The sequence below is a fragment of the Phocoena phocoena genome, chromosome 15 (assembly GCF_963924675.1).
Source record: "Phocoena phocoena chromosome 15, mPhoPho1.1, whole genome shotgun sequence".
In the NCBI taxonomy this organism is placed as follows: Eukaryota; Metazoa; Chordata; class Mammalia; order Artiodactyla; family Phocoenidae; genus Phocoena; species Phocoena phocoena.
Genome location: NC_089233.1, coordinates 41,943,495 through 41,970,867, shown reverse-complemented (window position 1 = coordinate 41,970,867; position 27,373 = coordinate 41,943,495). Strand labels below are relative to the sequence as shown.

Genomic DNA, 27,373 nt, shown 5'->3' with positions numbered 1-27,373 from the left:
TCCAGTTACTGTCCGAACGGAACTGAATCACAGGACAAGCAGCTGGTGTCAGAGCATGGGTTGAGATGGGGAAAAAACCCCACATCAGAGGTCTTGTGAGCACGGTAGTCGTCTGAGAGTAAAGGAAAACACAGTTTATTAACTTAGGCTGTGACTGCTCTTACCTGGGAAACAACACAAGCCATGGGCCCAGTGCACAGCCTCCCCAAGAGCTCAACCCCACCGGAGACCCCAAAATAGATGAGGGAGTCATAGGTGAGCAGAGCAGAGCTCCTAGCTCCAGCCGGCCAGCCTTGCCCTCCTATCACTTGTACTATCATTTTCTTTGTATATACTTATTTTTTTAATGTAAATTTTATTTATTTTTGGCTGTGTTGGGTCTTTGTTGCTGCGCGTGGGCTTTCTCTAGTGTGGTGCACGGGCTTCTCAGCGTGGTGGCTTCTCTCATTGCAGAGCACAGGCTCTAGGCGCACAGGGTGCAGTAGTTATGGCTCGCGGTCTCTAGAGCACAGGCTCAGTAGTGGTAGCGCACTGGCTTATTTGCTCTGCGGCACGTGGGATCTTCCAGGACCAGGGCTCGAACCCATGTCTCCTGCCTTGGTAGGCGGATTCTTAACCACTGCGCCACCAGGAAATCCCCTCTGTGTATTTTTTAAAAGTCAGTTATCTCCTTTCCCCTAAAATGTATTTGAAAAGGAAAATTTATATCACTTCTTTACATTTTAAACCAGGGTCACCGGAGATAAACAGAAAGTAACTGAAAAGAAAAAAAATGCATTAAAGTTTAGCTGGAAAGTTCTGCCTGCTAACAGCACTGGGGCCCAGGCCTGCCCTACCTACCACGATTCAGTGTAAGACACGTTAGTGCTGAAGGCCAGCACCAGGCTTCCTTCTGACCACCAGTGGTCACAGCATGTGGTCTCTAGGAGAGGCTGTTCAGAGGCAGGACTCTGTATACTCCATCAGCATCACCGGCAATATCTAGTGAGCGTCCTGACTGAAGGGCTTCTTTTGTTTTTTTAGTGGGTATAAATCATTTAAACCTGGTAAGATTTAGAATTAAAATTAGAAATGTTTACAAGAATTTTTACAAGGTTTATATACATAGAAAAAGCTTGGAAGAGTATCGCCCAAATGTCACTGCAGAACTTGCAAAGATAATGCAGAGAGCTCTTATGTACCTTTCACCCAGTTTCAGTTTCCCCTAATGGTACATTCCTCTTATCTCACATTTCTGTGGTGCATTTGTCAGAACTTAGAAACCAACACTGGACATTACTATCAACTAAACTCTAGACTTTATTTGGATTTCACCTAATTTTCCATTAATGTCCTTTTTTCTGGTTCAAGGATCCAACCCAGGGTCCCACCATTTCACTGAGTTGTCACGTCCCCTTTGTCTCCTCTGATCTGTGACTGTTCTGTATTTTTATGACCTTGATGAGTGTTTTTCTCTGTTGTTAGTGCTTTGGGTGTCTTATCTAAGAAACCACTGCCTAATTCGAGGTCACAAGGGTTTTTACCCCTGTGCTTCCTTCTCAGAGTTTGATTGTTCAGCTCTTACACCGAGGTCCTTGACCCATTTTGCGTTACTGTTTGTACACAGTGTGAGGTAGGGATCCAACTGCATTCTTTTGCGTGAGGCTGTCCAGTCATCCCAGCATCATCTGTTAAAAATACCATTCTTTCCCCACTGAATGGTCTTGGCACCATTACTGAAAATTAACTGACCATAAATGTGAGAGTTTATTTCTGGATCATCAATTCTAGATTACATATAAATCAGTATTTCATGCAGTACCACACTGTCTTAATTACCGCAGCATTTTAGTAAGTTGCAAAACTGCTAAGTGCGAGTCCTCCAACTTTTTCAAGACTGTTTTGGCTATTCTGGGTCCCCTGAATTTCCATATGAATTTTAGAATTAGCTTGCCAATTTCTACAAAGAAACCACCTGGATTTTGATGGGCATTGTATTCATCACTGTGCTTTTGATAACACGTAAAAGCAAATAGGCCAGTTCGTAGTTATGTCATGAAATTTCACTGGAATAACAATATGGTCCCAACTTGTCATATTAAACAATTAGAAAACTTAAAGGGACACGTTTATTTTGAACATCACATCTGAACACAGGGGTTTAGTTTGTTTAAAGACTTTATTTCTAACAGATGTTACAGCTTATAAGTCATAAAAATCATCAAAATCATCGGTGGACGTGTTATGGTTTCTAGGACGTAAGGCAGCTTCGATCTCTGAGTTACTGTCGTCAGACTCGCCCCAGAAGGCTGGAAGAGAAAACCAGACAGCCGCTCAGCATCTCTGCAGTCTGATTAGCTCGGCTTAATCAGCCGTGGCCCGCAAAGAGCCTCCTGGGGGCCCTGCGTGGTGCACCTGAGCGGACAGGCCCGGGGCGCAGGCCAGTGTTGCAGCAACGACTCGCTTCTGCGTGCTCCACGTGCTGCGATGGGAACTCATGGCAGAACACTTGCTCCTCCCTTCTGCCCAACTCTCCACTGTAGGATGGGAATCTGTAACCAGGGGGAACATGGGGGCAGGGCGGCTGGGTGCTCTACCAGGCCCGGTAACAGCTTGCCTGACTGCTCCTCGCCGTGAGCGCCCTCTGTTCCTCAGCACGGGGACACGGTGGAGGAACAGCAGTGAGGTCTGCACTGAGACGAGGGCGTGGGTACACGCAGTTCATTTGGGAGGTGACCCTGGGCAGGATGGGGGGCGAAGAGGGTGTTAACCAGGAGCAGGGCTGGCAGTGGACCGCTGGGGTCAGTCCTGCCGGGGCCTCAGAGAGACCACAGAACGCTCCTCAGATGGCCCCAAAAGCCAGCAAGGAAGTGGGGTTATTTATCCACCAACTCCCACCCTTCAGTGGCTGGGGGTTGTTCTCAACCAGGCGTCGACTCCCTGGAGCTCCTGGCTCCTGTGGCCAGAGAAAATCCCCCGGGTGGAGCCGCAAGCTGCCCGACAGGGAGGCTGCAGGCTCGGCCTGGAGTGCCAGGGTGTGGTGGGCCCACCGCCTGCGACACTGACCACCCCTGCGACCCCCGTATCTACAAGGCACAGCCTGCCACCGCCGCGATGACTCCTGAGATGTGACCCCATCTAATCCTCGCACCAGCCTGGCGAGGTGAGTACAAACACGTGTCTTACCGAGGCTGCGAGGGTAAGTACATGGCCCGATCCCGGCGGCAGAGGGTGCTCAAGCCCCAAGTCCCACCGGACCGGCTGGGAACAGGGTTTCAGAGGCAGGAGTAGGGGCGGCCCAAGCTCGGCAGGGGATACGCCACTGCCAGTGTGGAAGGAGGGTGTTGAGGGATACATAGGAGCTCCCTAGCAGGAATGTCACAGAGAAGGAAGGGTGTGAGCGAAGGCACAGAGGTACGAGGGTGGAGCACAGGGAAGGCTGGCTGCTACTGGATCCACCGAGGAGAGGACGCGACCTCAGAGGAACAGGGCTGGGAGCAGGGGCCGGGCCAGACCACAAGGGGACGTTCCAGACTCTACCCTGCAGGTGGCGGGGGTGCTGGCCCTGCTTCCCCAGCAGGCAGACGTCTGGATGAGGATTCAGAAGCCAGGGCTGGGGGAGGGGCGGGGGAGGGCTACCGCAGGAGCCCTCAGGTCAGAGCAGCGGGTACCTGCGGGCAGTGGCAGTGAGGACGGGGACAGAGGTGAGGACGTTTCATGTGGAAGACATGGCAGTGGGGGGGGGGGCGCGGTGGGGGGGAGGCCAGGATCCCCTGCAAAGTCATACCTGCAGATTAAAGCGCTGGGCACCACGGACCCTGGCACCCGTGTTCTCAGAAGCCCCCAGTTCTCCCCCAGGAGAGCTGCAGGGCCCGTAAGCACAGGCAGGCGCCTCCGCCCGCCCCCAAGCGTGCCTGACACCACACGTCACAAACCACCCTTTTAGCTAAAACACAAAATGAGAGTCTGGTCTCTGGTTATTTCTCTTACCTTTAGACTTTAAATTGGTAGCTAGTTTCTTTTTGTTTTCATGCCTGGAAAATAAAGAAAGAACCTAAGTCGTGAAAAAATAAAGACAATCAGACTAATAGTTTTACAAGGAGTGCACTAGGGAAGAAGCACACATTACTCACTGGGAGGCCAGAAGGTTTACATTTACTCCCCAAGATTTTTTTTTTTAACATCTTTATTGGAGTACAATTGCTTTACAACGGTGTGTTAGTTTCTGCTTTATAACGAAGTGAATCAGTTATACATATACATGTGTTCCCATATCTCCTCCCTCTTGCGTCTCCCTCCCACCCTCCCTATCCCACCCCTCCAGGCGGTCACGAAGCGCCGAGCTGGTCTCCCTGTGCCGTGCAGTTTTAAAACCAAAAAGCCCTGCGGATGCTCTGGTGGGAGGGTCCCGGGCGCATTGGGCCGCACGCTGGGCGCTCACTGGGGAGGCCGCCAGGGCAGGAGGCAGGTCCTGGCGCGCACCGAGCAGGCAAAGCGCAGCGCTGCTAGCTAGGCTGAAAGCAGAGGGTCTGAGGGCCAGGGAGAGGTCGGCCAGGAGGTTACGACACTTACGTCTGTCAAGCCGGCGACACGGTTCTCAACTGATTAACAAGGAGTTCAGAGTCAACTGTTTGCTTAATTAAGGGTATTGACTCGTGGGAGAGTGCAAGAATCCTGTCACCCGTGCTTAGGTTTGTGTGTCACACACACGAAAGTGCAAGTGTCCAGGGACGCGTCTAACACCGGGTGACTCGCTTACTAAACCCACTGGACCGAGAAACTGGCTCTGCGGGAGACTGTGTCCATCTGCGTCACCTTCTCCAGAGCTTTCGCGATTGACATGCGCATGGAAGTCCCCTCTCGGAGCACCATTCCAGTTTCTTATTACACTTAAATTCTTTAAAGTTCATCCTAAATGGTCAACGAGATGTTAAAAAAGAAACAGTCACTTGTGTATGGCTTGACATTTTGATGTTTTTCTCATACTACCGTTGAAGTTTTCCCTCCCATTTACATTTGCAGATTACTCCGTGAAGGCAGATTCCAGCCTTTAGGTGGGAAGAGCGCTGAGAAAAGACGAGGACACATCCTGCAGCAGCACTGCTGCTCTCTCGGCAGGACCCTGGCCCTCCTGATGCAAGAAACCCTGGGAACACATCTCTGTCACTTTGGCTCAAGTCTGGCTAACCTATGGTTTGAAAATCTGCCTTTTGCCATAGCTGCCATAATTTACATTTTTTTCCCAGTAAAACAAGCTCCATGAAGGCATAATTTTCTAGGCAGTCTGTGCTCTGTCAGTGCTCCCTTTAAACTTGGTGGCTGTTTCTTCGTTTTGATTGAAATATAGTTGATGTACAATATTATATAAGTTACAGGTATACAACATGGTGATTCACAATTTTTAAAGGCTATACTGCGTCTATAGTTACTGTAAAATACTGGCTGTACTCCCTGTGTTGAACAATGTATCCGTACCTCTTAATCCCTTCCCCCCGCCTCGCCCACCCCCCAGCCCCCTGCACTGGTAACCACTAGTTTTTTCTGTTTTTTTTTTTTTAATTTTTATTGGAGTATAGTTGATTTATAACATTGTGTTAGTTTCTGCTGTACAGCAAGGTGAATCACTTATACATACACATATACCCATTCCTTTTTAGATTCTTTTCCCATATAGTCATTACATTACAGAGTATTGAGTAGGGTTCCCTGTGCTATACAGTAGGTCCTTATTAGTGTTCTCTATATCTGTGAGTCTGTTTCTTTTTCTATGACACTCACTAGTTCGTTGTATTTTTTAGGTTCCACATATAAGTGATATCATACAGCATTTGTCTTTCTCTGACTTATTTCACTTAGTGTAATACCCTCTAAGCCCACCCATGTTGCTGCAAATAACAAAATTTCATTCTTTTTTATGGCTGAGGAATATTCTATTGTGTATATATGTACCACATCATCTTTATCCATTCATCTGTTAATGGACACTTAGGTTGCTCCCATACCTTAGCTGTTGTAAACAGTGCTGCTATGAACACTGGGGTGCATGTGTCTTTTCAAACAGTGTTTTCATTTCTTTCAGACACATACCCCAGGAGTGGAACTGCTGGGTCATATGGTAATTCTATTTTTAGTTTTTTGAGAGACCTCCATACTGTTTTCTACAGTGGCTGCACCAATTTACATTCCCACCAACTGTGTATGGAGGGTTCCCTTTTCTCCTCGCCAATACTTGTTATTCATGGTCTTCTTAATGATGGCCATTCTAACGGGTGTGAGGTGATACCTCACTGTGGTTTTGATTTGCATTTCTCTAATAATTAGCAATGTGGAGCATCTTTCCATGAGCTTGTTGGCCATCTCTATGTCTTCTTCAATAAATTTGAAAAATGTCTATTCAGGTCTTCTGCCCATTTTTTAATCAGGTTGTTTTATTGATACTGAGTTGTATGAGCTGTTTATATATTTTGGATATTAACTGCTTATCAGTCATATCATTAGCAAATATTTTCTCCCAGTCTGTAGGCTGTCTTTTCATGTTGTCAATGGTTTCCTTTGCTGTACAAAAGCTTTAAGTTTAATTAGGTTCCATTTGTTTATTTTTGCTTTTATTTCCTTTGCTTTAGGAGACAGATCCAAAAAAATATTGCTACGATTTATGTCAAAGCGTGTTCTGCCTGTTTTCCGCTGCAGTTTTATAGTATCCGGTCTTAACATTGAGGTCTTTAATCCATTTTGAGTTTATTTTTGTATATGTTAGAGAATGTTCTAATTTCATTGTTTTACATGTGGTTGTCCAGCTTTTCCAGCACCACTTGTTGAAAAGACTGGTCTTTTCTCCATTGTATATTCTTGCCTCCTTTGCTATAGATTAACTGACCATAAATGTGTGGGTTTATTTCTGGGCTCTCTATTCGGTTCCATTGACCTATGTGTCTGTTTTTACGCCAGTAATGTACTGTTTTGATGACTGTAGCTTTGTAGTTAGGGAGTGTGATTCCTCCAGCTCTGTTCTTCTTTCTCAAGACTGTTTTGGTTATTCGGGATCTTCTGTGTTCCCATATGAATTTCAAAATTATTTGTTCTATTTCTGTGAAAAATGCCCTTGGTATTTTGATAGGGATTGCACTGAACCTGTAGATTGCCTTGGGTACTATGGTCATTTTAACAATATTAATTCTTCCAATTCATGAACACAGTATATCTTTCCATATGCTTGTATTGTCTGCAATTTCTTTCATCAGTATCTTACAGTTTTCCGAGTACAGGTCTTTTATCTCCTTAGGTAGGTTTATTCCTAGGCATTTTATACTTTTTGATGTGATGGTAAATGGGATTGTTTTCTTAATTTCTTTCTGATAGTTCATTGTTATTGTACAGAAATGCAACAAATTTCAGTATATTAATTTTGTATCCTTCAACTTTACTGAATTCACTGATGCGTTCTAGTAGTTTTCTGGTGGCATCTTTAGGGTTTTCTATGTATAGTACTATGTCGTCTGCAAAGAGTGACAGTTTTACTTCTTCCTTTTCAATTTGGATTCCTTTTATTTCTTTTTCTTGTCTGATTGCTGTGGCTGGGATTTCCAATACTATGTTAAATAAAAGTGGCAAGAGTGGGCATCCTTGTCTTGTTCCTGATCTTAGAGGAAACACTTTCAGCTTTCCTTGGTGAGTGCCTGTTTATGTGATGTGACCAACTAGTGGCCTATGCCATTTCTCCATGAAGAGTGGACGGCCCCACAGCCAGTGCTGACTGTCACGGAGGCCGCCAGTCAGGTGGCTGCTGACAGTGTAAACCTGAGTCCACCTTCTGTAAGAGTGCATGCACACCCACACACACACACAAAACACAATTGTGGGTTGTGTCTACTCTCTATCCAGGTCCCACTTCATGAGGACACCAGGCTCAGTGCAGGGTGGGTAGGCAGACATAACAATGCTGTAAAGATGCAGAGAGACTAGTTTGCCAGCTGACGTTCAAACAGTAAGAGCCACGTGGGGTTGTGGGAGATGGCAGGAGCACCGCAGGCAGAAGGCAGGCAGGAGGACTGAGAGAACAGGTGGATGATGGGGCGGGTGGTGGTGTGGCTGCAGGATCCCAGAGGAAGCAATGCACTCCCTGGACTCTACTGTGAGAGCTGGAAAGGATTTCCAGGCCAGGCCCAAGGCAACGGCACAGAGGCAGGCGAGCACATGCCAGGTCCTTACAGCCTGGCCCCTGCTCTGAGCTCCATATGCATGTCCCGGGCTCACCTGCTGGCTCCAACTTGGCTGCCTCCAAAGAGTCCCATGGCCAACATATCCATCCACAGCCAAACTCAAGCTCCTCCACCAAACCTGGGCCCTTCTCCTGTCTCAGCTAACGGCACCCCAAGCCTCGAGTCCCTCCCAACCCCTCACCATTCCTCTGCCCTCCCACACCCAATCAGCCCCTAGGCCCTGCCAAGTTTACCTCCCAGCACTTCCAAGTGTCCTCACCCGTCCCCTATGCACTGCCACCGCCTGGTTGACCAAACCAGCATCTCTTGCCTGGACCTTTCTAACAGCCTCCTAACTGGTGACACCACATCCACCTCGTCCCCTCCGACCCACTTTCCACTCGGCAGCAAGGGTGAGCTTTCGAAACACAAATCTGACCCCTCTGCCTCCTTGCTGAAAACTCTTCAGCGCCTTCCTATTGCTTTTGGCAAAAGAACTAAACCCTGAACAGCGCCTCCAAGGTTGATGCCCAGGCTCCGTTGGGCCTCCTGCTGTAGCCTCCCCCACACCCCACCCTCAACCCCCAAGTCCTCACTGAATTTGCTACTTCACAGTCATTTCTGTCACTAACTGACATGTGACTGCCCTTAGGCTGTCAGCTCTACGAGAGCTGCCACCGTACCAGTTTCAGCCCCCGGGGTACCCGGTGTTCTGCACTTAGCAGGTGCTCAGTGATATGTGTGGAAGGAATAGATGAGCCTCACTAAGCATAGGACCTTGCCTAAAGGCACGTGGATCAACATTTGATATTAGATTATTTAATTTGCATGTTTTTACTTCTATCTGAGTTCAGATCAGGTTGTTCAAGTGTCTTCCCAGAAACATGTTTCAGAACTAAACGCATGTGTTCAACCCTGAGGAAGGTGGAAAATGCTTCCAGGTGTTTCCGATGCCATCCTCACCCCTTAGGGGAAGTATTTTTCCCTTTGGGAAATCATCTCTGCTAGTCGATGTGACACTGCAGTGTGAGGTTGATTTTTATTACACATGACTTGTAGGGTCAATATTTCTTTCTCCAGGTCACACCTAACGTCTGAAGCTAAGTCAAGGCCAAAGGGGATGGTGTGAGATCTCGGAGTAGACAGAGCCAACTTGTTTAGCTATTATCATAAATGAGAGAGAACCCAAACCAAACGCACTTCTGAAAGCATAAGGATGCGAGAGTTCAGGTTATAAGCCACGGGGCATGGTCCCTGTGCTCTCTTAGATGTGCTTGGACTCCGACTGCCTGACCTTCCCTGACAGCGTGGACGTCACACCTCCACTGTGTAAGGCAGAGGCAGCGAAGGTGAGCTGTAGAGAGCCACTGAGTAAGTGGTTCAGGTGTTGTGGTCTCTGTCATAACTATTCTGCTGCATGAAAACAGCCACGGACAATATGTGAACTAGCGGATGTGGCTTTGTTACAAGCAAACGTCACTGAGAGACACTGCAACTTGAATTTCATATAACTTTCAGGTATCGTGCAGCATTATTCTTCTTTGGATTTTTCCCAACCATTAAAAAACATAAAACCTCTCTCAGCCTGCAGGCTGCACAGAACCAGGAAGAGGTCCAGGGCCAGGGCTGCCGAGGCCTTCGTGAAGCGCTGCCACCACCTGAAGCCCGGCAGCAAGCCAGGGAGCCCACCCTCCCCGGCCTGCTCGTGGGCGACTCCTGGAATCCAAGAGAGCAGAGTTTTAGTTTTTTCCCTAGAACTTTACAATTAGTCTGGAGGTCCTATTTCCAAACAAACCACTTTCAGGTAAGACACCGCAGATAACTGATTAAATTAAGGCGTGGGCATGCTCTGCTGGTCTCATTCACGGGGCACCGTCTCTGCGCAGTGTCCTGGGAGGTGTGGCACCTCCCCCTCTGCACAGTGACCACCATGTGCCCACCAGTGAGATGCTCCCTGTCGACATTTTGCCACACTGGCTCTGTCACATGTCTTCTCTGTCTGTCCATCAAACCATCTCAGTTTTCGATGCTGTTTATAAATTCCCTTGCTATTGATAAGGGATTAGGACAGACAGGTAAGGACAACTCTCATCAAAATCACTTTTGCTTTCATCCTTGCTACACATAAGAAGTTATGGTCAGCTGGGGTCTTAACAGCAGGTTTTATTCTAAGCACAGCACCTAGTGAACACCTGACATGGGTACTAGAGGAAGAGTCAAAATTAAGTGTCGACTATTCATTAAATTTTAAAAATTTTTTAATTTTTATTTTGTTTTTAGTTTTGGCTGTCAGGTCTTAGTTGCAACATGCGGGATTTTCCGTTGCAGTGTGCGAGCTCAGTAGTCGTGGCATGTGGGCTTAGCTGCCCTGCGACATGCGGGATCTTCGTTCCCCGACCAGGGATCGAACCCGCGTCCCCTGGATTGGAAGGCAGATTCTTTACCACTGGAGCACCAGGGAAGTCCCTCAACTATTCATTTTATATGAACAAAAGGCTAATAATATCGCTAGAAATAGGCTACACGGTCGACATAAGTACAAAATTAGGTAGCAAGGATGTCTGCCAGGATTCAGGTTTGCTTTGTGGGACCAGCAAGTAGAGACAAAAGTGAGGCATGGAAAACCTATGGTTCCTAGGAGACTCATCATTAAGTCACACCAGGGCTCAGGAGGCAGCGCGCTCTGTGAGGGGTGACGGAGGCTGTCGGGTGAGCACAGGGACCCAGGGAGGTGGGCCACAGGAGCTCCTCAGAGCCGCGGGATGTTCTAAGGTTAGTAACACAGACTCTCAACCTCATGGTCAGTAACATATTTTTGAAGGAGAAAAATATCTACAGCCCATTAACAAACATAACCAACTTTTTGTGGCTTTGAGGCCACGTCCGTCAAGTTTGGCAATGAGCTTTTGAGGGTCCTACCAAGAACATGGCCTATGGTGTCGGGGGCGATGAGGAAGGGCCCCAGAGGGAAGAGCCCTTGCAGTTCTAGAGTCTTATCATAAGCCTGAAAAGAATAACTAACTTATGAGAAGATGTGGTCTCTACACTCTGAATTCTGTAAGTTTAATGATTTTGACTAAGCTAAAATCAGTATTAAAATGTCTCACACATCTTCAGCTAGAATTTTCCTCAAAAAAGACGTGTTTCTGAAAAGCACAAGGCAAAAAAAAAAAAAAATTCGGAAAGAAAATAAAAAATCCCAATCAGTGTGCCAACAAATCCCTGTAAATCCTCAATTTTAAGTGTTAAGAGGCAGACCGGTCTGAGACAGCTTTAATTTGACAAAGTCTGACTGCCCTCTGATGGTCGACCAGGGGCCCTGCAGCAGATGCCATTTTTTAGGGGTCAACTTCTTTACTCCTTCCCTTCAGCCAATCAAGCAAAGACTGTTCTTTCGTGCTGTGTCGAAAAAATAAAGTAGGCGGGCTTATGACAAGAAACGTGGAATGTTTAGGGAGCTGCTACTTTGGTAGAATTTATGGAGAATTTAGCTTTGCTAAACCAGAGACAGAGACCGGGGCTTTTATATCAGAACATAAAGGGCTTCCAGAAAAACCTCACTCTTATTTCTCTGGACTACACGTTCCTTGTGATCACCTTATCATCCCAGGGGAAGCGGCACAGGATCAGGCAAGAAGAGACAGGACGGCCGCACCAGAGCAGCAGCTGCCGCCTGGTGCCCTCCGCTGGCCACTTCCATGGCTGCAGGGCTGGCACCAAATGCCACCCAGCGGCCCTGCCAGGGTGCGGTAGCTGGGTGACTTCTGCTACCTTTTCCCCAGGCAATTATGTTGCAAGCACACATCTTTTTCTTTCGGTAAAACGTTATCTCAATCCAAGCAGTAAACCACAGTTACATGGCAGGCGGTTAAAACACGCTCTCTGTTGACTAAATGGATCCGGGAGAGTGAAAACAGCTTCCTGGGGAAGGTGGGGCGAGACAGTGTTTGCGGAGGAGAGGAAGCTCTGGCATGCACCTCTCAACAAAAGGGAACAAGTGGTCTTTACTCAGAGAACAGCTTCCTATTAGGACTCACTCCTTCGTACATTATGCCTTTCATCCCCACTCAACCACAAAATGATTTTGCTGAGGCAAATACAATGGTAGAAAAAGATTTACACTGAAAGAATCTTTAATAATAAACTGTTGCCGATCTGCCTACTTGCCCGTGGTTTATAATACAATAAACATCGGATTCTATTACGGCTCATGCACTGAAGCCGCTGCTCTGGAAAACGGAATATGAAAGCACGGGGACCCCACCACCATCACAATGAAATGAGCATGGATAAATGTGCTAAGAGTATCTCTTTGCATCTTTTATAGCTTGTGTGTATTAATCTGTAACGCTTATTAAGAAAGTCATTGCTATGCAAAGCAGCACCCAATCCCTTTCTCTGGCTTTTCAACAGAGTGCACTGTTTAGCCAATAGGACGGACCCTCTGGTCCTCATTCTGCATTCATCACAGGCAACATTTGCACAATGTATCTCTCAAAGGCGGCTGAAAGGAAGGCCTTAATACTCATGTAAACAACTGCAAACCAATTACTTAATGAATCAGGCCCACACATAATGAGGTGCAGACAAAGAGCTATAAATGCATTTTTGCGCCCAAGCCGCTGCTTTAAAGTAAAATCCCTCAGCTGTAGTTTGGGCTTAACTAGCACATCATAATTATTGTCTCTAGGACATCAGAGGAAGCCATTTTTTTTTTTTTTTTTAAGGTCCAGCAGGGTCTTTTTTTTTTTTTTTTTTTTTGAGGTTGCTCATCAGCTCACTGACAAAATAGAGCAAAGAAGAATTTTTAAAAGTGCTACAGCAGCACTGCACTGTTACGTTTATTCTCAAGTACTGGGTTTCGAGACCACTTGTAAAAGCAATAAAGCACGAGGAGTGACTGCAGTAAGTGGGATCCTTAAATGTAAGCCTCTAAGAAATTTCAGTGAATCCAGGCACAAACAGCAAGCCCGGGGCTCTCAAAAGCCTAAGGCGGCGTATGAACACCAAACCCAGCACAAGAACCAACCATGGCAAACAGCGCGCCAAACCCACACACTCCATGCCCAGAACTTTCATCTCTGGATTATTATCAACTGTCGAGAACCCGAGGGTCCCCTGAAGGCCTCTTTTTTTTTTCCGGAAAGGGGATGATGTGATTATTTATAATTTAGGAAATTAATTTCATGCAGAAACAACAGTAATAACAAAAGGCTCCTGCCTAAAACTGAAAGGGAAAGGAGTTTGATTTTATAATGAAATATAGATGCAAGATGTGAAATGTCAAATGATCAGACTGAGAAAATGTTCTACAGAATCCAACTGCTTTCTAAATGTGTTTAAACATTACTCCAAGAATATATACACACACACACACACACACACATATATATATATATAAAAGTTTAAGAAGAATTGGCTTTTTTAGTGCCTCTAAAATATAAAGAAAATAAACACTTCTAACAATCCTGAAAACCTAAAGGGATGTATTATTAAGCCAAATGGTGCCATTAAACCCTAAAAACTACCTGTAGAATTTATTATCTTTTAAAATTTCTTTCAGGAGACCTAGAACTTGAATTTATAATATAATCATAAAAATATAATACTTTAATACTCTTCCTGTCCCATAATTCATTATCTCTCACTTCCTTCAAAAACAGAGATGAAAGATATTAAAGATAATAATTTCTAAAAATTAAATGAGTGGATTCCCTAAAATTGAACACACAAGGTTTCTAAAAGAACTTAATATCAGAAAACCAATCTCATTTAAATATATCCAGGTCCTAAAAATACTGTAGTGTTTTTCAAAATAGAAATGAAAATGAGATTTTTTTTCACTGTAAAAATACCACATTTCTGAACAAATAATTTTATCTTACGGGACATTACAAACGTAAAGTTCCTGTTTTAAAATTTCATCAGGGCGAGCAGTTAATTCGAATGTAATACAATCATCTACAGGACATCTTTTGAGGGGAAATATTACAAAAGGCAAACTTGTGTTGTTTTAAATGCTATTTAGCCCAAGTGGAAAGGTAGGTATGTATCAGACAACTGCTTCTACTCCCATCCACAAATTCTTCCTAAGTGACTCAGTGCCATTGCACGATCAGTATTTTATGTTGATGACACATCTAGCACACGACTCACTTATCACTGCTCCAAAAACTTACAAGGAGTGCTACAGTTTAACAAATGTGAAAAGATAAATTTTCACATTTGAAAATAAGCAAGAAGGTATCAGAGAGGGAAAGAATAGTCCAGCCCAAATACTTGGTAAAAAAGAGGAATACAAAAACAAATATCCAGCAATTGCTTGTATATATCTCTGCGGTCTCAGAAAGAAGAAACAGGCCACTTTATTTCTTTTAAGGCCTGGCTCTTTCTCTCTGCCCTCTCCGACACCCTCCATTGTGTGGTTTCTAAGCAGCCCTACTGCGAGCAGCTGTAGACGCTAATTTGTGGTTCACTGAGGTGTCAATTGAGTCTTAAACCAAGGAAACAACAGCTGCAAAACAATACTTGGCTCTGGTGCAAATATTTTCAAAGGTAGACTAAAGTTTCCACTGTCATTTCAGATAAACAAAAACCTCAACCATAACCTTCCATCGAGTCACAGAGCAAAATCATCTGCAGCCAGCGTTTAATTCCCTGAGGAGTGACATTTCCCGTCTTGCTGCCGCTATTCAGAAAGGCTTGCACGACTTTACCTTGACAAAGGACTGCCTTCGCTAGACGAAAAACTCGCTTCTGAAGAGATCTTGTGAGTTGTCTTTGTCTTGAATGTACCGCTGCCAATATTCAAACCTGTGACAAGCACAAGCGTGGAGAGTGAGCGTGGCCATCGCAGTGAATGCAGAAGCGGCCTCACGATAACTTGTAAAACAAACATCAACAGAGGAAGAGCTGTTCACAGAAAACGAGGGGCTTCTGAGGCAGGGAATGACACGGAAAGGAAGGGGGCGGCTTCCCGTGATAGTTACACAGAGTACGTAAAAAGTAAAATCATTCAAAGAGCGCCATTTTAAATGGCCACGATGTGTGTGTGAGCACATGGGTCTCCACCGTGGCACTAGGCTCTGGATAATTCGAGTTGTTGTAACACGGGGGCAGCGCTGGCTCACCGAGCCAACAGGAACTGGGAGCCAGTCTCAGAAGCAACTGACACCTCTGGATGACATTACCGCCCACCCGCCTTTAAGCCCCTCTGCCAAATCCTCTCTTTTTCCCTCTCACGGAGGAGAATGAACGCCCACTGAAAACCATCGAGGCTACTCCTTAACTAGCCTGAAAGGGCTGATGGGGAAGATGCACAGTCCACCCCCTTTCCCTGGAGCCTGGGGAACCAGACCACCCCACAGTGCTCCCAGCTTGCAGGGCGATCCCTGACCTCTGCCTCCTGGGCGTCCTCACCTTGGACGTTTCTGCTACAAGTCTGATTCTTAACTGGCAGTCAAACTAGATCGCGGATAGAGGGTGCATAAGCATCGCCTCGAAAGGCACCTACTGCATTCCTGACCTGTAACCTGCGTGCCTGCTCATAACCTCTGAAGCAAAGTGGTTCTCTTAACAATGTGTCCATGTTCGGCCCCTAGAGGGTCTGCACCCGCTTAAGGGGACCAGGTCTTTTCAGACATGAAAACAAAGTGGCTTCCTTAGAGACAGGTGTGGAGACAAGAGATCTGGCGCCTGACACAGGAGATGAGCCACGTGCCTCCTCATCCATGGTTATATCTGGGGTGGCTCTGCGTTCAGTGTGTGACAGCGTGTGACGTTCCACACCGGGCACGTGGCCCTCCCACCCACCGCCTGCTTCTCGTGGGAGCTCAGAGAAGTCCCTAGGGTCAGGGTGAGGGCGAGAATGGAAACGTGAAGCGTGACTGAATGCACAATAAACTCCAGAGCCAGCATCTAACTCCAATGCCAGCCAACACTACCAGGAGCACTTCGAGGATCCCAATGTCTTACAAAGCACACACTATGATTTTGAGTGTGGAGGATGGGAACCGAATCGAGGGGTGCTTGGCTGTACAACCCGTGTTGTGTGGATCACGTCATATGAACAAACTCATATGTTAATCATTAGCATATTTTATTATTTTTTTTTTTTTTGCGGTACGTAGGCCTCTCACTGTTGTGGCCTCTCCCGTTGCGGAGCACAGGCTCTGGACGCGCAGGCTCAGCGGCCATGGCTCACGGGCCCAGCCGCTCCGCGGCATGTGGGATCTTCCCAGACGGGGGCACGAACCTGTGTCCCCTGCATCAGCAGGCGGACTCTCAACCACTGCGCCACCAGGGAAGCCCAATCATTAGCATATTAATAGCACTATAATTTTTGATACACATCCAAGGGACTACAACTTATGTCAAATTTACTCATTGTTTGAGCCTGTCCTATTAGCCATTCAAAATATACTTACCAAAATCACATCTGTAGAGTCACCTTCCAAACCATGTATGCCTGCTAATGGGTTGTAATGCTCCAAAAGAGGCATTACTCCCTTGGGTAATTTGTAAAATGAGGGAGGGGGTTGGATAAATACTTCCTGAGATCCCTCTGGATTCTGGTTCTGTGATTCAAATGTGAAGAAAGTGATGAAAAGCAAACAGTGCATAGGGCTGTATCTTTCTACAGTGATGCAGACCTCCATCGGGGCAGAAGCCTGTTTATACCTCAACAAACTACAATGTCTCATGTTTGCGGAGTTCAAATCACCACCACCAACAACATGGCCAGCCCTCCCCGGGGGCTTTTCTCTACCAGGCACTGTGTTAGGCATTTAACCTGCACTGGCTCACTGAATCCTCACAACAACCCAAATAACTGAATTTTGCAGTAACTAATTCTAACACTAATATTATCTAGGAAATAGCTTTCCAAAGACAGACAGCTAAGTCTGATATACCATAAATATCTCCCTCAAAAAAATGTCTGTCTGATGAAGACAGCTTTGAGACAATTGAGAAATCTGAATACGGACTGGGAATTATGTGATATTAAGAAATCATTCTGATAGGTGAAATCATTCTGATAGGTGAAATTCATTCTAATAGGAGAAATTCATTCTGATAAGCAAAATCCCAGCGTGGTGGTTTATATAAAAACTAGAGCGGGGACTTCCCTGGTGGCACAGTGGTTAAGAATCCTCCTGCCAACGCAGGGGACATGGCTTCGAGCCCTGGTCCGGGAAGATCCTACATGCCGCAGAGCAACTAAGCACGTGCGCCACAACTACTGAGCCTGCGAGCCAAAACTACTGAAGCCCACGCTCCTAGAGACCGTGCTCCACAACAAAGAGAAGCCACTGCGATGAGAAGCCCGCACACTGCAATGAAGAGTAGCCCCTGCTCGCCGCAACTAGAGAAAGTCCGCCTGCAGCAACAAAGACCCAACACAGCCAAAAAGAAATTAATCAATAATAATAAAAAAAAAAATTAGAGGGAGTTCCCTGACAGTCCAGTGGTTAGGACTCGGTGCTTTCACTGCTGTGGGCCTGGGTTTGATCCCTGTTTGGGGAACTAAGATCCCACAAGCTACGCAGGACAGCCCCCCAAAAAAAAGAAAAAAAAAAAGCAAGTCGTTAAAGTATACTTCCTTCTGTTATTAATCCGTTTACTTTCACAAAGGGAGTTGAGGTGACTTATACCAAAAAAAAAAAAAAAAGGAAAAAAGTGTGATAAAGTAAAAACAACTGAAAAATAATAAAAATATGATAATAACGTATAAGAAAACTAAGAAGATTATAATTGAAACAAAAATCCTAAATTGAAGGAACTACATTTAAGCTTAAAATTGAGCTCTTACTGGGATTTACAGTCTTTTCATTTGAAGAACCCCAAATCCCCCATCATTCAGGCAAGGGAGGTAGCCCAGATGACACTCCCCACTACTGATTAACAAACTGGGAAAAGGTGGGAAGGGAAAGAATTTGGGGTGTCTGTGGTGCTTAGCGACAAGGTACCATTGTGACACGTCAGGCAGAACCCAAGGGCCTGTAAGGCCATCGCCAGCACACACCCTGGAGGGAAGCTTCTTCCAAACTCCTGTTCATTAAGGACTCGAAAAGTACTGGCTCATTCTGCGATGGTGACAACCTGTTACAAAGCAAACTCCAGAAACCTCCGACAGGAGCACATCATAACACTTCCCTGTACACAGCCCTAGCCGTAGCCCTGGGTCTCCCAGATACTGGCTTGTCCGCCCTGCTTACCTGACAGTGATGCAGAGCCCTCGGCCTTCTGGAATCCGTCTTCAGCTTGGTGTGCACTGTCCTGAAGGGTAGACTGTTTCAGCATCTGGTAGGCTTTCGTTTCTATATATGAGAAAAAGTCCCAGGTAACAAGATACCCACAGGCAAAAGAATGAATTTGGGCCCTTACCTTACATCATACACAAAAATCAACTCAGAAAGGATTAAAGACTTAAATATAAGACCTAAAACTATTAAGTTCCTAGCAGAAAACGCAGGAGAAAAGCTTTAGGATATCAGATTTGGCAGTGATTTCTTGGATACAACACCAAAAGCACACTTAACAAAATAAAGGCAAACAGGACTACAGCAAACTTAAAAACTTTTATGTGTCAAAGGAAACAATCAACAGAGCCCTTAGCCCTGCTCTAAGTTAAAGTGGGGAAGACTGTTGGGAAGAATACTAAATAAGGGTCCCGTGAAGGACCTGAGGGACACAAGCTTCCCCATTGCCTCAGGTCTCAAGGACTCCTGGGTGAAGCAGAGGATGCAGAGTTAGAGTTTTAGCAGAGACACAGCAAAACAGCACCCATGGCCACACTCTCAACATGGCCACTAACTAAAGGATTCCCCTGTCAGCTCCAGGGGCTGGCCATCGGCTGCATTCCTGTGCTTGCTGGTTCAGTTTAAGAACTGAACTACAAGGCCCGTTATTACTGGTTAAAACTACCAACATGCTGAAGGAGAAAAATATAACTTACCTCGCCCTACTGAGAATCAGTCAAGATAAAAAATAAGTATTTAAAATGAGCATCATATTTTTGAGTAGTAAATGCTATGTAATTAAAATATGCACAGATCAGGGACTCTTAACTCTGAAAATAATAAATCCTAAGGCAACATTTTTTAACATTGCTGGATTGTGAAATCAGTGTCCATTGGAACTAGCACTGATAGTTTGAAAACTTTAATAAAGAAAACACCAGATGCAGTACACGCACGAGGGGAAAGTATTGTTTTGTGTAACATCTGTGTGTGTGGGGGGAAGTGGCCTGGGATAGAAAGTGTTTCTTGCTGTAGGTTAATCCCAGTGTCCCAGGGTGGCTCGATAGGAGTGCATCATAACACTCTCCGATTAATCCTAACAACCGTATCACCTCACATTCATTGTCAGGTAATCTGTTGAGGGGGTAAGGTATTAATAAAATCAAAGGTGGAGTGTCTGAATTCTAAAAAGGTAAAGAATCACTGTAAAACAGATGAAAATGCTGTTTTGTTTTTACTTTATAAAGATCAGCCAAAAAGACTTTCAGCTTTTAGGGTACAAGTCCAGATTTTAACGACCATGTGCTATTTCTGCATTCAGTGAAACTTATTTGGTCAAGGAAAAGACAGCAAAAGATAGAAAGAAATTTTTTTAAAGAGAAATGAAGGAAGGAAGCGGGGAAAGAGGGGAGAGAAAGAGAGAAAGGAGAGCTGCTTCTTGATGAACAAAGGCTCCTGGTGGCTGGAAGCTAGAGCTGGGCTCTGCTGTCTACCATCTGAAGGGAAATCATTTGACTCCAGTAAGCCAGCTCTCAGGCTTCTGAGAAACCAAGAAAACATGTGCTATTTATTTTCAGGAGAGGATTTTTGTGCAAAATATCAGGTTAGTAGCTGTGAGGTGATTTCAGATTGGGGGTGGGGGATTAAGTATTCTGTCCAAATACAGGACGGAATGTATCTCATCTCTGGTGTGAGCCTGGAAGGGAGGACCGGGCAGCGAGTCACCCCAGCCCAGGGGCCATCCTAGCGCTCGGAGATCAGCTGCACATGTCTCCCACACTGGGGCCTGCCCGTCCTTCTCGAAGGACTCGGACTCTCTCACTGGGCTGCCCGTCCAGGCTGCCTCAGTCTGCTTTCAACGGTACAACAGTTTGGAGGGAGAAAGCGCATCTCTCCCGCCCACGCAGCCAGAGCCCACCCCCTTCCCACACCCGGCTCCTCACGGGCACTTGATCCTTAAACCTCCTGTGGTCCTTCTCCAAGCAGAGTCACTGGCGGCCGTCCGGACAGTTTTTATGTGGGATGTGGCGGCCCTGACCCGAGTAATCAAGGGTTGGCACGATCCAGCTGAGGACCACCAGGCACATCGCCTTCCCCCACCTCCAGTGCACGCTTCCTCTAATGGTTTCAGCGCAGAGTGAGGTTTAAAAGGTGAAAGGATTACGTGCACTCCCTTGGAGGAACAAACACTAACTGAGGCAGGACCAGCGACCCCAAAGCAGCCGGAGGGGTTGGAGCAGACGCTCAGGACTGGAGTCGTTCTCCCACGGCACCGGATACCCTTATTCACTGTTACTTTAGTCAGAAGAGCTGCACAAAACAGCAGACGAAGAACTGAGAGATGACCCAGAAAGGAAAAACAAAATCAAGGTTTGGTTTAAAAAATGATCAGGAGAGGTTACAGGCTACACAGCCTGTGTAGAAACAAGGGAAGAGGGGTTCAAGTACACAGATTCTGCAGCAGAGAGGACAGGGCAGGACTGTCAGTGCAGACGCTCTCTGGGGCCCGGCAGGACCACACACGTGACTCTGGCCAGATGGGAGCGGTAGGAGGGGCGGGAGAGCTCACGCCCTGTCCGGAGGGGACAGCTGTTCTGTGGCCACGGCCGACTGCTGCCAGCCGGGAAAGCAGGCCTAGTCTTGCCAGATTTCTGGCTTAAAAAAAAATTAAAACACTGCACAGGCCACACAGAACATACTTGCAACCTTGAAACTAGACAGCGGCGAGCAATTTTTTCTGTGTTTACTGAATGTGGCACAAGAACACTCAAGAGAAAAACTTCAGCCAAGGGATACAAGCTAGATGTTAAGGATAGCTTTCTCCGCTAAAAGAGCTGACATAGCCCGGGACATAGGATCAAGGAGGCTGCAACAGCTGTCTGGAGATTGCTAGGGCGCTGTCTGTATCAAATGGACCAGATTCCAGAATTTTTGGAAGCAAGAGTATACTTTTTGCTCTAACAATTCAGACATTCTCCTGCAACAGCCTAGAAGACTTGGCCAGGACACCAACGGCATAAAGCAAAGCCACAGAGTTGAAGTCTGTGGCACTTCAGGCCCAGGCTTTTCTGGAAGGAAGAAGGGCAGTGAGGAATCAAGTGGCTGAAAGCCGCATGGCGTAGCCCTGCAAATTCAGTTGTTAAATGAATGAGTGAACAGACAGGGGAGCGAAAGGAACAAAGCTGGAGGTTCCAGTTGGCCTGCTGTAAACAAGGTCGGGACGAGGGTAATATCTCAATATTTCCAAGGTGAAAAGACCTGAGTCTTAACTGCAGGGACACCATAAGTCTGCAAATTTGAGGACTGGGTGGCCCCTTAAGGCTTCACTTTGTAGCCTGTGACTCAGAACTCCAGAGAAATACTTCCTCCCGTTAGTAATGTCAAACCCTCAGAAAAAAACTGAGTAGTGCGAACAATGAGATAAAACAAGCATTTCTAAGAATACAATGATTTTTAACTAGATGCTCTGGCGCACACAGAAGTAGTGTACACGCAGGCGCAAGTTTCCAGCTCTGGGCTGCACAGTCAGGCTTCCATTACACACTCAAAGCTGCGTCAAGACTGAGTTTCAAAAGTACAAACTACTGCGGCTGAAAATACAAAATAAGGCAAGGGGTCCAGGGGTGAAAATCTACCCTTAGCTATCAATTCCAGACTGACGACACAACAAGAGAAATACATTTTTCCTTACTCTGTTACACAAGCTGGCTGAACCCCATCACCTATCTTCCTGCCAAGTGGTGATGGATCACCGAGATTTTTTTTCTTTTTGATACGCATTTTGTCTAGAAAATGGGAACAGAGAAAGAAAATGAAAATGTGCTGAATAAAGGGAGGCAGGAGAGCGATGATGCTGAGGAGAGAAAGAAAAAGCCTCAACTTCTTATCTTTCATTCTCTTTTATATGCAAATGTACACCTGCTAAAATACTTCTAAATCTACCAAGCAAAAAGAAAAAGAAAATATCTGGCGAACAAGTGCTTTTAACAACCCATTACAAGAGCCAGATAAACATGTGTTTCCCCAGCCTCTGAGGGGTGTCTCCGTCTCCAAGGCAGAGGCTCGGCCTGGCTGGCCTGGCTTTCGCAGAAATCCCTGGTGAAGAAAAGAAGAGAGGGAATAACAAAAGGAGATGCAAACAATGCCATACTACAGCTAGAAAAGCAACCCTGAACCGACAAAGAACTGGGCATCTCTAAGTCAGGAAGGATAACTGATTCCTGTAGGAAGCATGCAGAAATTCTAAACTTAAATTCGAAAAATAGTTTCTGCCCACGAGTTTCCCAGGGCTAACGCTTTTCATGTATTTCTGCACCCATGCCAATTTTTCATTCACACTGCACTAGATGTGCTGCTGATGGCGCAAACCCAGTTATCTTTGCAAAATAAAACAAAAATTGTGGGATGTAACTCTAAAATTAATTCTAAAGGTAAATACTATTACTTAAAACCCAGAAATCACTTGTCTAGCAATCTACTCAAATTAAAACAAGAAACTATTAGGCTAAGGGTGCTTTCACAACTCTGAAAATACAAAAAACTCATCTATGTTTGGGAATTAAAAAAAAAATGCCACACGGGACTTCCCTGGTGGCGCAGTGGTTAAGAATCCACCTGCCAATATAGGGGACACGGGTTCGATCCCTGGTCTGGGAAGATCCCACATGCTGCAGAGCAACTAAGCCCGTGCGCCACAGCTACTGAGCCCGTGAGCCACAACTACTGAGCCCGTGTGCCACAACTACTGAAGCCCACGCGCCTAGAGCCCGTGCTCCACAACACGAGAAGCCACCGCAATGAGAAGCCTGCGCACCGCAACTAGAGAAAGCCCGCGCGCACCAACAAAGACCCAACGCAGCCAAAAATAAATAAATTAAAAAAAAAAGAGCCGCATGTCTAGGTGAACGTGAGAGGCACACAGCCTGGCTCTATAACCAGAATTACTTTTCATATCTAGACTTTCTGCGGTAACCACGACTCTACCAGCAATCCTGGGCCTGGGAGCCTCTTGTCCAGGTTTCCTCCGTCCTCACACAGGGAGGGCAGATGCACGGAGAAGGGAAATGCTCCCCATTCAGATGAGCTGCCTGGAGATGCTTCAGGAAATAGATGTTTCCATCACATTCTGAATTTCTATGGGGCGATTCAACAATTACACCTGCAAGTAAGTGCCAGGCTTGTAACTGACCTTTAATGAATGTTCAAAAACTGAACTGAAACAGTTTTGCTGATACTACTTCACATGAAAATTCATAACCATGTAACACTGCTCAGCCATGGGAGGTGAAATTTCAACTCTCAAGGTCATGCAATCTTTAACTTTTGAGTAATTTTGATCAGGAAGCTGTATCTTAGTGGCATAATTAAATAGTCTTTAAAAGCAACTTTCTAGCAATTTGTACTCAATGATTTATAAAATGAGAAGATTTGGAAATAAAGACAGTAATATTCTCATCATCATCATCATTTATAGTAGGGCCAGGAACAATCACTGTACATGATGAACCAGAAGCCGGCAGTGTGAAATACGAAGAAATCCCTCCCCACCCCCTGTACCCCAAATTCACGACCATCCAGAACCTCAGCATGTGACCTTATCTGTAAACAGGATCTTTGCAGATGTAATTAGCGAAGGATCTCAAGATGAACTCATCCTGGATTTACACTGGGCTCTAAATCCAATGACTGCTGTCCTGCTGGGAAGAGGACACAGAGACACAGGCGGCGGCAACGTGAGAACGAAGGCAGAGACTGGAGTCGTGCTGCCACAAACCAGGAGCCACCAGAGGCTGCCACAGGCCAGGAAGGATGCTCCTCGGAGCCTTCAGAGGGCCCTGCTGCCACTTTGATTTTGGACTTCTAGCACCCACAACTGTGAGAGAAAACATTTCTGTGGTTCTAAGCTCGTGGCACTTTGCCACAGCAGCCCTAGGGAAATCATACCCTCCCTGACCCCTGATTGTACTGAAATATCTAAAGCCCAACCTCTCCCCTCTCTCCACTCAAGTCTCTTGCATAAAATAAGGGTGTTTCACACTATGACCTACAAGGGCTCTTTCGGCTTTGAGATCCCCTGCTCCATGGTTCTCAAACCCGGGGAGTCACCTGGTGTGTTACACAAGACTGATGCCTGGGGCTCAGGCCTGGAGGTTCTGGGGCACCCGGTCCGGGGTGTGGCTGGGGTGTGGGTCTGTTTTAAAGCTCCACACGGGATTCTGTTGTGTAACCACTGAGGAGAATTTCTCAGGCACTTCTGAGTTCATCTCCTTGAAAGCACCCAATCAAGAGCTCTTCAGAAAGGCGCCTTCCATTCTTCTATGACCACGTTAAACAGGCTCCACTAGCCTGCAACGTCCTGCGTGAGGAGTTCTCTGCTGTCGTGAGCAGCTGGACCCCTGCCACGGAGACGGGGCCAGGGCCAACCCAGCGGCACACAGTGCTTCCCTGGGCTCCCTTCCCCAGGCACAGCAGGTAAGGCATCCTGACTGACTGTGCATTTCCGGGACAGAAATGGTGAGGCGCAGTCTCAGGAAAGCCTGAGGAGTAGAAGTGCTTTGCCACTGGACTCCGCAGTCCTCAGTTGTCACTGCAGTTTTCTCTCCCAGGATAAATCTAGCCACCGGTGACAATGCGGCCACCGTGTATTTCCAGCCTTTTCCCAATCTGATGCAAAACTCAAGCCATGATGTTTGGGGAAGCCCTGCCCACAGCCCCAGGAGCACCCTGCAAATCTAGGCTGACCTCCCACAGAGCTTCTAAATGGACGTACCTCAGTCTGACCTGGAATATTTCAGCTTGCCAAAGAATATCAGTGAGAAATGGCATAGTCAGGCAACCACTTTCAACACAGCTTGACCAAGAGAATTGGTGTCAAAAGAATGAGAGGCTGAATGGACATTCTTAGAGGCTTAATCCTCTTGAGATAAAAGCTGAGAGCCCTTTTCACATGGAGCTTAAGGAGATGAGTTTTGCCAGGATGGGCACGTGGGTGGGAAAGTACCGGTGGAGTGACTGATGGAAAGAGACGGTGTTCTGGCCTAAATCAACAAGCGCTTAAGGAAACTCCTTAGTACTTTCATTTTTATTCATTCGTTTGATGAAATGAGTGCCCATTGTGTGTCATATACTGTGTCGGGGCTGGGTTTTTATGACATTTAGCATAAGCTGCATCATTTACTAAAATTAAAACTCACCAAATCCTCCTCAAAGGTAAATTTAGTATAAATACCAATAAAATTACCAATGTGGGAAATTTTACTTTGGGGGTATGAGTAGTTCAGAGGGAGACTTTCTCTCATAATCTAGACAAGCATGGCTTCAATTCTGGCCTAAGTGCTCCAGGGAAACACTGACCTGACTGTCCTGTACCCGCTTCGTGGTCTCAGGCTCGCCTAGGGGTACAGACTCACTCCGCTTTACAAGGGCCACCCCAGGACAGTCCACACTCAGAAATCCTCAAGAGCTGCCCACCTCTCCAGGCTTTGCTCATCATCACTCTCAAAATCGTCCTTGCAGGGCTCATCTTTTGTTAAGATACAAACCGATCCAGATGCCGTGATGCAGGCGCCTCTCATAAAGCAAAAGAGGCTGCATGGTGGGATGGAAGGACTTCAGGGCTTAATTCCTGAAATTTGAGTGTGATTCAAGATCTGACACATTGGCTATATGGCCCTCAACAGGGCTCTCAATCTTTCCAAGTATGCCGGACCATGTGTAGAACGATTTGCTTACCTACAGGGCTCCTGTGAAGGTTAGAGACGATGGAGGCTTAGGAGGGCAGGGACCTGGTCTTTGGCTGTCCCTGGTATTCCCTGGACTCAGCCCAAGTAAAGGTGTAACATATATGCAAATTATATATTATTCTTAAATAAAGAAAACCACACACTCATAGATAATCGCATTAATCTTTGATTTTGACCTGGATTCTTTAGTGCGAACAACCAGACTAAAGGAAGGGGTAGCCTGTGTCAACAAGCAGATCACAGGCTGTGGTTGTGTGCGTGGGTGTGTGTGCAGGAGGGTGTGTACGTAAGTCTCCGCACAGATGACAGGAACTAGTGTGAAACTCACATTCCCCATGACAGTGACTATACAAGGCCGATGCCTTCAGAGCGACAGCAAACTCTTTTAAATGGTGGGGATACGCAATAAGAAGGGAAATGAATGAGAACGTCGGCTCATTTGATCCCTTCACTACGGAATGAGAATCACAGGCTTAGCATCAGAAGCAATGTCATTGCTCCCAGAAGCAAGAACCCTTCCACGGAGCCCCTCTAGAGAGCAGGTTCCTGCCACGGTTCAAGCCCTGGCACAGAACCTCGTGCCTGGAAGACACCCGACTAAAAAGGCTAGAGAGTTCTGCTGTTACTGGGTGTGGATTCCTTCGCTGCAACACTCACTAACAGGGCCCCCGAGTTACACTCTATGACTATATTCGGTAAATCTGGCAGCCCCGCAAATATTTAAGAATAGCTTTTGTGCCCTTCTCAGGTTAAACTTTCCCAGGACCCTCATCATTCTGAAAACGGTGTAACTTCAGAACTTCTGCCCAATTTCCTGTGCCGGACCCTGATTTCCCTGTGACCTCGCTCTACCATATCCCTTGGGAGATGGCTATAAGGCAGAATCACATAGAAGCACCCACCCTGAGGATGAGCACTTCCGAACTGTCCAAAGTTACTACTGTAACCTGCTGGTTGTTGATGCAGGAAGCAGCTTTAACAAGTCACTTTCAATCCTGACATCACCTGGGTTTAGTTACACTAAAGAAACAGAGCAGGAAGTAAAGAGCTGACAACAACGGCTGATGCCAAAGCCCAGGATCCACCACCACATCTCCTCAGCTCCCAGTGGGCAGCCTCACAAATGTTCCTTCTCTTTGGAATATTCCAGAAGGACTGTGGCCCACATAGACAGGAGAGCCTCAACAGAACTATTACAAAGGAGGAGGTGGCC

General features: G+C 46.3%; 1 protein-coding gene across 1 annotated transcript in view; it reads right to left on the bottom strand.

The window, feature by feature from the left end:
• Positions 1–2,181: 2,181 nt before the first annotated feature.
• The window catches only part of KIZ (kizuna centrosomal protein), a 114,557-nt gene continuing 89,365 nt past the window's right edge, over positions 2,182–27,373 (bottom strand). Inside the window, exons 11-14 of the mRNA XM_065893253.1 lie at positions 18,395–18,496; positions 14,894–14,990; positions 3,970–4,013; positions 2,182–2,288 (exon numbers count right to left, since the gene is read on the bottom strand). Of these exons, the coding sequence (XP_065749325.1) occupies positions 2,182–2,288; positions 3,970–4,013; positions 14,894–14,990; positions 18,395–18,496 (350 nt within the window). The remainder of the gene's footprint in view (positions 2,289–3,969; positions 4,014–14,893; positions 14,991–18,394; positions 18,497–27,373) is intronic.